Genomic DNA, 12,967 nt, shown 5'->3' with positions numbered 1-12,967 from the left:
TAGAACATTTTCATTACCCCAAAAAGAAGCCCTGTGCCCTTTAACTGCTACTCCTCACATGCTCCCACTGCCCCAAAGTGCACCCCGTGCCTACTGGACATTCAATGCTGTTTTGATGTCCACCAGTCTGTCCATTAGGCACACCTGCCCCCAAGCAAGGCCTATGTGACATGTTTTCATTACCCACTCGAGGCCCAGCATGGTGCCTGCCTCCCAGGAGTGACAGGAAGGAATGACCACAGTGGGAGCAGCTGGCTTCCCTGACTGCTCTCTCGGCTCCAGGCCCTGTGCTTACACGTCACTAACATTTCAGAGTGATCCTATTAATACTCTCATTGTGGGTTTCCCTGGTGGCGTAGTGGTTGAGAATCCGCCTACCAATGCAGGGGACACAGGTTCGAGCCCTGGTCCGGGAGGATCCCACATGCCGCGGAGCAACAAAGCCCTCGCGCCACAACTACTGAGCCTGCACTCTAGAGCCCGAGAGCCACAACTACTGAAGCCTGTGCGTCTAGAGCCCATGCTCCGCAACAAGAGAAGCCCCCACAGTGAGAAGCCCGCACACCTCAATGAAGAGTAGCCCCCGCTCGCTGCAACTAGAGAAAGCCCGCACGCAGCAATGAAGACCCGATGCAGCCATAAATTAATTAATTAATTAATTAAAAAAAATACTCTCATCGTGCAGCTGAGGATAAACCACTTGCCCAGGGTCACAAAGCCAGTGACAGGCTGAGCAGGGATTCATCAGTGAGTTGAGTTCATTGGTGAGCTCTGCTCGGTCTGTATGTTGTCTCCGCCCATCCACTCCATGCACTGCCGTCAGCTTCTAGCCCTGCTCTCCTCTGTTCTCATTAAGGTCACCAATGACCTCTGAAGGGCAAAACCAAATGGAGAGCTGTCTGACTTTATTTCAACCTCTTGGTCATGTCTGTCAGTCACCACCCCCTTCTTTTTCTCTCTTGGGCTACCAACCTCTCAGGGGATGCCTTTGGTCCTTCTGGCAGGACCATCTTTTGCCCTATCCTTGCTTAACAGAAGCCCTATTGGGGGGAGGGTCTCATCTAGGGCCTCTACTCTTCTGATTCTATGCTCTCTCTTGGGGTCAGTGGCCACACTTCTACCCTGATTCCCCAAGCTCAGACCTCACACCTGAGCAGCAAAAATAGTCTCTACATCTTCACTCAGATGGCTCACAGATCCCTCAATCCCATCTTCTCACTCTTTCTCCAAACTGTTCCTTCCACAGTCCACTATCATTTCACTTGCCACCTACACAGTTGCCTAAGCCAGAGAGGAGACATCAGCCTTGACTCTTCCTTCTTCCTCAGCCTCGACTCTTCCTTCTTCCTCAGCCTCCTTATCCAACCTTCAAATCCTATCGACTCCTCTTCCTATAATTCCCCCCCACAATGCTCCCTACCAATGCCTGAAGACAGGCTGCCATCATCTTCTCTGCCCTGGATTACTTATAAGACTCTGCAGACTGTTCTTCCCACCTTCAGTGTGGCCCCGACCCCCAAAACACTTTTCAAACTGCAGGTACATTCTGAAGTACAAGTCCAGTAGTTTTACCTCCCATCCCCTGCATTCAGGACAAAGCCCTTCCTGTGGTTTTTGCAATCCTTCAAAGCTGATCTCTTTCCAGCCACATTCCTGGCCACACTACAGTTAGTGCTGAATAACTAACTGTGCCACTAGTAACTAATTAGTGCCACACCTGGAGACACCATCTATGTTTGCATCTGCAGTTTGATGTGACTGGTGATTTGGCCAAGGCCAGCCTGGAGTCTCACTTTCCTCTTCCTATATGAGACTGTGTCTTGTGAAATAATGTTGAAATGCAGAAGGAAATGTTGCAATGAACAAAAGACAAGTGATTCAGAACAGAAAGGGATACAGTGTTCTGAAAGACAACCAGCATATCACACATGTGAGCTCTTCAACCATACTCCCTGAGCATCTAACTCACTGGCTGAGGAGAACAATCACTCGGGACCACCTAACTCACATGGAAGTTGAGAAGATCACAGGGTTCCTCCTTCTGAATGCTAAGCATATTTCTTTACAACAGGAAGGATATGTACTGAATGGTCCAAGTGTCAGGGGGAGCCCCCATTCCAAATTAGGAACTGGCATCTGGTACCCATCAGCTGAGTTACAGCTGCATAATCCAGCAAGCCATAGGCTTCTCTGTATTTTCCAAGTTTCTAAGTAAGAAGGGAGCTAATTCATAGAAAAATCCTAGAAATAATGACCAACTCATCAACAGTGAGAAACCCCTGGACCCAGATTTTGGTCTCTAAATATCATTTTCCTATAAAAAGAATCAGGTCCCCTAAGAGAAACGATGACTCTAGGTCTGGGCCAACAAATGTACAAGGTAACATTAGAATGTACTGTCATCTCAGTAGTAAGGAAGGCTACAGGGTTATGTCAAAAAACGTATACAACAGGCAGCCTATTGTATAAGCTCCCACTGGCCAAAGAACAATTAGAGCACCAATAAAGTTAAAAGACTGAAGCACAACAAATATATTAAAATCCATAAGTGTGTTTTGATACTAAACAAACAAAAAGAACAAACAAACCTCATTAGTCATCTTTGGAGGATGTTGGAAAACCAACTCATTATTTTGGAAGCTAGTAAATACGGGAAAGAATTAAGCATTTATCCTGCCTCTCCTATACAGACTGTATTTCAGGGTAACCAAGTAGTTGATTACTGACAATTTCCAGGTATAGAAGTATCCAAGCTAGCAATTGCAAAAGGCAACATAAAATTAAAATATCACCATTTTGCAACCCCTAATGAAATAATGGTTCTAGGCAATAAATGTCAATGGTTCCTATGTCATAAAAAGGGAAACAACTAAAGAGAAACAACTCTCAGTAGAAGCACAAATGCCATCTATTAAATATTCTTTAAAAAAAATGGAACCAGAATCTAATTAGGTCTTTAGATCTAACTATCAATTTACAGGAAAAACAAGGGACAGAGGAACACGTTAAACTATACAGGAGGGATACAATCAGCAAAGTTGAGATGGAAGGAAAATCTATAAATTAAATGACCCAGCTTCTTCAGTAAATAAAAGGAAAAGTGAGACAGAAAACCTATATACTAAAAGACTTCTGACAGCATCAATCAATTGAAATATATGGATCAAGATTGGACCCCGCTTGAAACAAATTGTATTAAAATATCATTTGAGACAATCAGACAAATCTAAACACGAAATAGATATTTGATGACATCAAAAACTATTGTTTCTTTTAAAGGAGGACTAATCGGATTGTGGTTGTTAAAAAAAAAAATCATGATCTTTTTTAGAAATACCAAAATATTTACAGCTGAAATGATATGCTGTCTGGGATTTACTTCAAAATAATTTGAGAGTGGGAGGATAAATGCAGCTATTACAGAAACAAGATTGATAACAACAAAAGTTGATCATTGTTGTAATTAGGTGATTATTACTTATAGGTTCGTTATACTAGTCCCTCTAATTTGTATATGTTTAATGATTTCCATAATAAATAGTTTTAAAGAGGAAAGGGGAAATTCTGCAGGGCAGGGCCAGAGTCTCACTCATACCTGTTGTATTCCCAGCAGCCAGTCAGACAAATTAATAGCAATGCTTTTAGGCTGAAGCCAAGGTCAAAGCTAAGGGTTCAAGCTCAGAACTATGGTAATACCTGAAATACCTGCCTGGCTCTCCTCTTATGAGGCACAGAAGCTGGCACACAGTAGGCCTTCAGAAAGCATTTTTTGAATGAGCAAATGGAGACTTGAACATTGAATTAGCACGATATATGTTCCTCATGACCTGAAATACATTCACTTAGTCACATCCGACCACCTCAAATTCAGCAGGCCTCTGTGGAAAGTGGTGCCCCCCTGCCACCACTCTCTCTGCCTCCACACCCAGTGCTGAAGAGCCAGGGGCTTCCTCTCCTGGGCTCAGCCTCATGTTTTTAAGCCAAGGGTCTGGGTTCCGAGCAGATTTGTGCTCTTGTCCCCCGCACCCTACCACCCAGGACTCCTTTTGGTCCCTCTGATTGGCCCAACTACTTCTCCTTGGCATGCTGGTCGCTCTGCCCGAAATGCCCCCCACCCACCCCACCCCATCCCTGGCTTAGCTCTCTGCACAGCTGGCTCCTCACTGTCCACACCTCAGCTCGAATATCCTTCCTCAGCAGGGCCTGAAACAGCCACACTCTCTACAGAAAGTTCCCCTCTGCTTCTCTATCATTTCTCCACTGTCCCTTTCACAGGTAACACCCTTAATATGCAATTATATATTTCCTTTGCTTTAAAATAACAATAACTGCAGCTAGCACACTGACTCAGTACTTACCATGTGCCAAGTTCATGCTAAGTGTTTTACAGGGATTATCTTGTTGAGCTTTCACAACCACCCCATCAGTAAAGATACGTATCATTTTATTTATTATTTCCATTTTACAGATGATGAAACTCAGGACAGAGCAGTTACATGGCCACAGAGCCGTGCAGTAGTAAGCCCACATTTGTAACCGCTGTGCTACACTGATCTCTTAATGTCTTCTGGCCCCACTGACCTCCACCCCCAGACTATGAGGGTCAAGGGGAACATCATTCAACAACGTACCTCAGACCCTACTGCTGTGCCTGGCATAAAAGAGGTGCTTTACAAGTATATGTGGAATGATTGGAAACATTCAAAGTAATCCTGTATGGTTTCTCTTTGTGTATCTCTGACCCACCTCCTCTTCCCCACAAGTCCCTAGCACAGGACCCAACTTCTAGAAGGTACTCAACACATCCAGAAACACTCAGAGCTGAAAAGAGCTTTTGTGACCACCTAGCTCTGTCCCCTCAGTTCACCAAGGGGTAGGACCTTCTCCTACCTCTGAGAAGAGACAATCAAGCAAGATGGGACAGTGGAGGATACATGGACTTCAGCGGTCCCAAGAGGCTGAGTTCTAGCAAAAGAGGTCAGTAGCAGATGCCCTGATGGAGTAGAAGCCAAGAAGGAAGGCTAGGGTGTGGTAGAGGGTCTATATGTACTTCCTGTACCTTGCAGAACAAATAAACACCCTCCACCCAATGTCCTGAGCCTTCTGGAAACTGTTCCACTTCTAAAACATGTTCTTTGGAAACCTCATCATCTCAGGACACACCTACAGATTTCATAGGGACCACAGGCTTCCTCGGTCTCTCCTTCCCACCTCCCTCCCCTCTCGTCTCTCTCTTTCCCTTTTCCCTGGAGATAAGGAGACAAAAACACCCAGAAACAAAGGGCTGGAGGTCAGGCCTCTGGGCTGACCTTCAGGAGCAGAGAAGGCCTTTCTGTAGAGGACAAGTGGAGTTTCTGGTCAATCCTTCCTGCCTCTGGTTATCTCCAGCCCCTGAAAGTCCTGAGCATCTCCAGCCTAGAGTCCCAAGAATCTCAAACTCTGTGTTGACAGACTTCTAGGAAAGCAGCACAAACAAACATAAGAGCTCCAACTGGATGGAGGGGGACAACATTCTAGCCTAGCATGTCTACAGAGGGGTTCTAAGATGGGATGGTACTGCGTCTGGGCCTTAAAGGGTGGGAATCACTGGGTTTCACGGGAGTAAGAAGGAAGTAGAGAAAATGGCTAGTGCAAATAATACTGAAACAAGATAACATTTACCTAGCACTTATTCTGTGCTTGGTGCTGAGTTAAGTGTTTTACACATAATAACTTGTTGACATCTCTCAACCTTGTGAGATAGGTGCTGTTAATGTGTCAGATGAAGAACCCAAGACCCAGAGGTGTTAAATAACTTGTCTAAGGTGATTCAGTAATTGGTGCGGCTGGGGTTCAAAGTCAGATTTGAAAGTTCAAAGCCCATCACACAATGTGCACCAAAAGCTGGGGGATGGCTTGCATGAGGGAAAGGAACATGTGTGAAAGAGCGAGGGAATCCCTGAATGTCACACTAAAAGGCTGGATGGTGATCCATAAGGGGACCATGTGTGAGCAGTGCTGTAGGAAGAATGGCTTAACATGTTTATGGGGGATGATGGAGGGTCTGCTGGGAAAATGGGAACCCCGTGCCCCCCAGAAGCTCTACAGGGGTGGGGTAGGAGGGCAGCAGGAGTGAGGAAAGCCTAGAAGAGAAACAAGTTTATCAAATGCCAGTTGGTAATCAATGGTGTCCGCATTCAGATTTATGCAAATAAAGATCTTCCTCCAGTCCCAATCAGTCCACAAAAGTCCCATTAAATACCACTGTGCCAAGCCCTGCCCTGTGCAGTCTCCCTCTGTTTCTCCTCTGTTTGCCACAGTGAGGACAATGAGGTTGCTGGCAAGTTCCTACACCCCAGCACCCTAAAGTGTTCTCCTCTCGTTCCTCACCTCCACTCTCATAAGGGAGGTGAAAGACTTTTCTTGCACATTTATGTTAAAACCATAATGTCCACAACTGTATTTGAACTGCAGTTAAGTTTTAAAACTTAAAGGTATTTATTTTCACATTGCGGGTCCAATCTGCAAGGTACATAACTGTTTTTTTAACTGAGCTCACTTTTAACCTCAGTAAGTTTATGATGAGAAAATTTTCTCCAGAAGGTGAATCATCTGGCCATCTTCCCCCTCCAGCTACCAACCAGGAGGCTAGCAGTACCTCTGTTCAAGGCTATCACCTGGAGGTCAGGGATAGGAACTCACAGCCCAGCCACTATGCCCTTCACTACCACCTGGGGGGCGGGGTGGGTAGGGGGAGGAGGAAGAGAAGACTGGAATCAGGGAAGTCTCTAATTCAGTAAATCTGATGCTGTGTCTCACAGAGTCAATTCCACTTTGGAGCTGCGTGTCCTGAGAAAAAGTGGAACTCAGCTTCTCACCATTCTTGTGCTAGGAAACCCTGTCTGAACAGGCACCCTCATGGAGCGGGTGGGAATTATTGTCAAATACAGGTGTATGAACCTCCCGACTTTCAGGGGTCTCCCAAACAGTGCCTTCAGAAGGCCGCTCAGCCAGTGGATCGGCGATGGGAGGAAACTCTCGCTAAGCTGGCTCAGCAATTCCCCAGAAAGGCTCACTCCGCAGGCCAACGTGAAGACACAATTAGCCCAAAGCCCTTGGTATATGTGCTGGGAGGGAAAGCCGGGGACTTTTCCGCTTAGCTTCCCTAAGCTTTGCCACGAGACAGCTCTCTGGCTACGTCAGGGTAAAGAGGCTTGTATGAGCACATCTCACACCAGCTAACCACTCCCGAGAGACCCTCTCTTCCAAACTACATGGCGGGCAGAACGGGGAAGAAGTGGCCCCAGCAGAGGCGAACCACTGCGGTTCTTAAAGCCTTGTTTGCGTTTGGGCCCACACGGAGCCGCAAATGGAGGTATATTCCCTTCCGGCGCACTCGCCATTAGCCCCCGGATTTCCAGCAGGCCTCTCAGGCCGGGATCCTGTTCCCCGACCTCTCAGGCCCTTCGAGGACCCCCAGCTTCCGCTCCCAGACCTCAGAACCTTCAGGCCCGCGCCGGCCTCCCTGCCGGCCTTTCGAGGCCCCGCGGCCCGGCCCCGCGGCTCACCCTCGAGCGTCTCGCACTGCACCAGGTTGAGGTAGTCCGCCTGGCTGAGCACCCCGGCCTTCAGGCCGCGCACCAGTCCCTCCAAGTAGCCATTGTCCACGTTGAAGTAAAGCTCCGGGAAGAACGACATGGCTGCGGCGGGGGCGGCTGGACCGCAGGACCCAGACCTGCCGGCACGCAGCACAACTCCAAGATCAGCTGACGCGGCGCCCGCAGCGGGCTGTCAAGCGCATCAGGTGACGCGCAAGCGGCCCACGTGACCACAACGGGGCGGGGCTCTGAGCGGCTCCCGGCTTCCGGATGGTTTCTCGCGGAACGGCTGCGCAGGTGTGGGCTGAGGACCGCCCACTAGCGCCTGCGCGCTGAGGGGAGGAGGGCCCCCTGCTCTCAGGCGGGAGCGGCTTGGAGTGTCCAAGGCCGACCGTGTGGTGGCGCCCGTGGCCGCGGGGATTCGATTGGGCCTTCACTCTAGATTTCCCGAGTCTGGTGCACGTGGTGCTGTGGCGGCCAGAGGAGTAAAGATGGGAGTGGGCGGCGCTTCTTATGCTTGGAAATATTCCAGACTGTGGTTGAGTCAGCCTTCCCCTGAGAGGAACTGAGGTCCGGTGAGGGGAAGGCTTCGCTGCGAGTCACGCGTCGAGTTAACGCAAGCAGGCCCTGGAGCCTAATGTTTGTTAGCCTGCTGGGAGCTACAGCTCCTATGCTGCATTGCGCCCTCCCTTCCCCGCATTTATTATGTAAGATTCTCAAGGGTAGGAGCGCGGCCCTCCTCTGCTTCTCCCAACAGCGCCTGGCACTCTAAGAGCATGCATGTAAGTAACTCATGATGGGATAGCGCAGGCCCTGGGGTAGGGATGTGTGTGTGGTGTCTTGGCTTGGAGACATCTTCGCCCCTGCCATGAACTCCCCCATCCGACGGTCACGTTTGAAATAACGCCACAACCCTGGGGTTGGTCCCATCCTTTATTGTCGCTCCCCTGCCCCAGCCCCGACCCCGACGTCGGCCAACTAGGTGCGGCTGCAGGGGTTCGTGGCAGTACCCAGCTTGCGGCAGTAGCAGAAGGCGTTGAAGAAACGGCAATAGCACGTGGCACATGGGTCGCAGCATGGTACCTGGTGTCCCAGACAGGACTCGTGCAGCCTTACGCAGCGACGCGGGGAGCGCGGCTTGCGTCCTTCCGAATCTAGCACCTGCAGGGGTTGGGTAACATGGGCCTTCAGCGGCAGCTTCAGGGACCTGCCCCATTCAAGGCGGGACGTCAGTGGAGCATGGGGAGGGATGGTCTGCAGTGTCACCCAAGTGAGAGGGTCACCGAAGTAGAGATAGAGGTTGATGCCTGATCCCCCCACCCAGAGATTGTGGCCTCAGCCCTTTTCCTGAGCAGTTACCTCTGCCAAGGCCTTGGCCTCTGCCTCCTGCAGCAGAGCCTCTTCCGCCTGTTCTGCCGTTGTCCTCTTCATCGGGGGCTGCAGGCCCAGGCCTGGGACAGACGATGTGAGGACAGAAACCCCCCATGCACAAGACACCCACCTCCCAGGCCTGAGATTGGGAAGGGGGAAAGAGGGCTCATACCAGGCAGAACAGTTCGTGGCCAGAGAGTGTCCAGGCCCCCCCATCCCCACCCCTGCCCACACTGACCTTGGAGCTCTGGGAACAAGGCTTGGTCAGGCCTTCCGATGCCCTCCAGGGGAGCCAAGCCCATCTGGGCCCCCTGCCCGGCGGGCATTGCCAGCAGCAGGGCACAACTCAGCAGCACTGCGGTCAGCATGGCCTGGCTCAGCAGGAAGACCCACCGCTTAGTCCCTCTTCATCCCTACAACACCCTCTAGGTGCCCTATCCCAGATAGAAGACCCCTAGAGAGTAGGAGTCTCTGCCCAACCTGAGGACTTACCTCTGCTTGCTGGATTCTTGCCCCAAGAGTTCCTGGCCACCCCATGCCCTCGGTTTATATGGCAGGGTCTAATGAAGGGCCCACACGTGACTGCTCCCTGCAGCCAGGGCATGAGGGGGCCCCCCCAGAGGGTGGGGGCACAGTTCAGGCCTCTTTCACTGGAACCTGGGCTCTATAAGAGGGGTACCCATCTCCAATTTGGAGTGAGGTCTCCAGGAACCAATCAAAGTTTGGGAACAAGATAGGGTGCCCAGGGCCCCCACATTCATTCCCCAGGACAGGGACCTGGGGAATGGGGATGGGTAGGCTGGAGCCATTAGCAATAACGAAGAAGGCGGCCCTGAACACTTAATTTAATTTGGGGCCCCGGAGATGCTCATTCAGACCCTACGCATGGCATGTTCCCTTTGCTTCCAGGAACTTGGGTCAAGGGCATTGGAGGGGGTGATGGGCCAGTGACCAGAGTCGGGTGGGGTTGGGGTGCAGACCTAGACCCTGGGTTTTTGAGGGGAGAGAGGGGAGAGGAGAAGCCCACTTAGCCAAAAGCAGGCCCTCTGCCTCCATCTCTGGCCCTACCTCTCCGCCCCCTTCTTCCTCCAGGCTTCTCCAAGACCCCAGCCCTGCTCCTGCCCCCGCACCCTTTTCTGCCTGGGGTTCCTGGAAGCCAAGGTGACCGAACGGACTGTTCCCTGGGTGGGCGAGGAGCTTCAAAATAAAAAGCTTTCAGGCCGCCTGCCTCATTAGTGCTAATGGCTGCTCCTTTCCGCCCGCGTTGTCAGGCCTGTGCCCACGCCTGGTCTCATCAGCACGGGGCAGATGTGAGGACTGCCCTTTCATAGAGATGGTAGGACACACAGGACCCCACCTGCCCCAGCCTTCCCTCACCGCCCACCACCCCCACAAGGGCACTTTATTACACACTTGCCACTTGGGGAAGGGGATGCAGGCTGAGTCAGCTTCCAGGACTCAATATACAAACAGCTGGCCCAAGACAGCAGGAGGAGGATGTAGAGGCTGTTTGGGCTATCCTGACCAGGGCGAGGCCTGAGGAAGTCCTTCCAGAAAGCAGTTGGAAACCATAGGTTATCATCTGGCAGCTTCTGGCCTGGTGTCAGCGTAGCAATTGGTCTTGGGGAGAGAGTTGTGTGGAGAGGGGCGCTCTGCAGAGGGTGAGCCTATGGCAGTCTTCTTCCACAGATGGGCGTTGATGTCTGTTCTGGGATCAGGCTGGCACTGGACTCGCTTGTGGTTGGCCCAGGGTAACGGTCCTAGGAGCTCAGAGGGTCACCTACTATGGCCCAGGGGAGGAGCAGGGGAGTGAGGGAAAGCCCCTCTGGGGAGGTGGTCCATGGATAATCCAACAAAGGGTCAGTCCCCATTTCTCCCCCGAGAACGGTGCTGGCTGTTTTGGTGACTCTGTCACAAAGCAGACCTGGTGTCAAGGCCTCCCTGGCAACTGACATTAACCTTTGTTTCCCAGAAGCCATAGCTGGGCTCAGTGGCCCACCCCAGGGGTTTCTTATAGTGGTGCAGGGTGAAGGTATCAGGCACCCAGGTGTGCCCCCATCTTGGTTGGACCACATGGAGCTCAGGAAGGTTAATACATCAAATGTACCTGAGACATTTTCCCCAAATCTTTATGCCCTGGCCCCATCCTTGGAGGTTCTGGCTGAAGAGACGGTGGTAAGGAACAGGGACTGTGTGAGTATTTTGGCAGGGTGCCCCAGGTGAGGTGAGGCGGGGGCTCTGAGCACCTGGCTGAGCCTGGTCAGTGCTCATGCTAAGAACAGCTCTTCATCTTGGAACGGGGGTGCTCCTGCCAGCTAGGCCCTTAGTGTCTTCACTTGGGTGTGTGAACACAGGTGTATTGGCCCCATCCATGGACAGCAGGGGCTGCCAAGGTCCCTGATCGGATCCAGTGGGGAAGACAGTCAGGAAAACTAACAATCAGGGCTTCCCTGGTGGCGCAGTGGTTGAGAGTCCGCCTGCCGATGCAGGGGACACAGCTTCGTGCCCCGGTCCGGGAAGATCCCATATGCCGCGGAGCGGCCGGGCCCGTGAGCCATGGCCGCTGAGCCTGCGCGTCCGGAGCCTGTGCTCCACAACGGGAGAGGCCACAACAGTGAGAGGCCCGCGTACCGCAAAAAAACAAACAAACAAAAAAGAAAACTAACAATCAAAGTGGAACAGTGCGACTTCCCTGGTGGTCCAGGGAAGGCTCTGTGCTTCCACTGCAGGGGGCATGGGTTCACTGATCCCTGGTTGGGGAACTAAGATCCCGCATCCCGCGCATCGTGGCCAAAAAAACAAAAAGAAAAAAAGTAGTGGAATGACCAAAGAAATATAAACATTGGATATTTGATGACATTAAGGAGTAATTGTTAACTTTTTAAGTTGTGATAATGGTATTGTAGTCATGATTTTTTTAAAAAGATTCTTTTAGAGAAAAATGATATATTTACTGATAAAATTATATGAAGTATGGTATTTGCCTCAAAATAATCTGAAGTAGGGGGGATAGCAGGAGGTGATATAGATGAAACAGAATTTTTCATGAGCTGGTAATTGTTGAAGCTGGGTGGTGGGTACATGGGCTTCGTTATCCTAATACTGCTACTTTTGTATATGTTTGAAATTTTCCATAATAAAACATTTGTTTATGCCCCTTCCCACCCCACCCAGCCGCCCTCCCATCACCACTGAATTGGCCCAAACCACAGCCTATGGGTTTCTTATTATAACTCTGTATCTCTATCTGTATGTCTATCTATAAATTGTAAATCTGTATTTAAAGTTAATTTTCCATTGGTTTATCAAATTTTATTAATCTTTGCCAATAATCAGTCTTTGGCTTGATTTACCAAATTTTGTTACAATTAAGTTTCTGCCTTCCCATCATTTTCTATTTTCCTAGTATTTGTTGATCCTTAATGTTTATCTTTCTTCCCTTTTTAAAAAAATAAATTTATTTATTTATTTTTGGCTGCGTTGGGTCTTCGTTGCTGCCTGCGGGCTTTCTCTAGTTGAGGTGAGTGGGGGCTACTCTTCATTGGGGTGCGCGGGCTTCTCATTGCAGTGGCTTCTCTTGTTGCGGAGCACAGGCTCTAGGTGCGCGGGCTTCTCATTGCAGTGGCTTCTCTTGTTGCGGAGCACAGGCTCTAGGTGCGCGGGCTTCAGTAGTTGTGGCTCACAGGCTCTAGAGCGCAGGCTCAGTAGTTGTGGCTCATGGGCTTAGTTGCTCCGCGGCATGTGGGATCTTCCGGGACGAGGGATTGAACCCGTGTCCCCTGCATTGGCAGGCGGATTCTTAACCACTGCGCCACCAGAGAAGTCCCTATCTTTCTTCCTGAGGAACACAGTTGCCTACACCTAGTAGTCTATAAAAGGCTCCTCAGGACCCCTTTCCATTTGCTGAGTACAAACACTGCGTGAGTGATTTTTCGGGTCTGGAACTGGCCTGATGTTCCCAGGACAATGCTTTTTGGCAGAAAGACCTTCAGAAATGTGCAGCGTGTTCTGGGTGGAGG

General features: G+C 50.5%; 2 protein-coding genes across 6 annotated transcripts in view; both read right to left on the bottom strand.

Annotated features, from left to right (window-relative positions):
* The window catches only part of ATP6V0D1 (ATPase H+ transporting V0 subunit d1), a gene marked incomplete at its 5' end in the record, with an annotated part of 38,088 nt that extends 30,411 nt beyond the window's left edge, over window positions 1–7,677 (bottom strand). For all 4 annotated transcript variants that reach the window (XM_079723344.1, XM_079723345.1, XM_079723346.1 and 1 more), the window contains one exon: window positions 7,548–7,677. In XM_079723344.1, the coding sequence (XP_079579470.1) occupies window positions 7,548–7,677 (130 nt within the window). The remainder of the gene's footprint in view (window positions 1–7,547) is intronic.
* An 878-nt stretch (window positions 7,678–8,555) lies between these two features.
* Window positions 8,556–9,461, bottom strand: AGRP (agouti related neuropeptide; the record flags this gene model as incomplete). 2 transcript variants are annotated; one of them, XM_079723248.1, is made up of 4 exons in its annotated part: window positions 8,556–8,738; window positions 8,937–9,028; window positions 9,187–9,319; window positions 9,441–9,461. In XM_079723248.1, the coding sequence occupies 3 exons, from the start codon at window positions 9,314–9,316 to the stop codon at window positions 8,556–8,558; spliced, it is 405 nt and encodes a 134-aa protein (XP_079579374.1). The 2 variants fall into 2 exon arrangements, with proteins under 2 accessions (XP_079579374.1, XP_079579373.1); XM_079723247.1 differs by lacking the exon at window positions 9,441–9,461 and having other exon boundaries at window positions 9,181–9,316.
* Window positions 9,462–12,967: the final 3,506 nt, after the last annotated feature.

The sequence above is a fragment of the Hyperoodon ampullatus genome (genome assembly GCF_949752795.1).
Source record: "Hyperoodon ampullatus genome assembly, chromosome: 18".
Taxonomy (NCBI): Eukaryota; Metazoa; Chordata; class Mammalia; order Artiodactyla; family Ziphiidae; genus Hyperoodon; species Hyperoodon ampullatus.
This window is presented reverse-complemented; position numbering and strand designations above follow the sequence as displayed.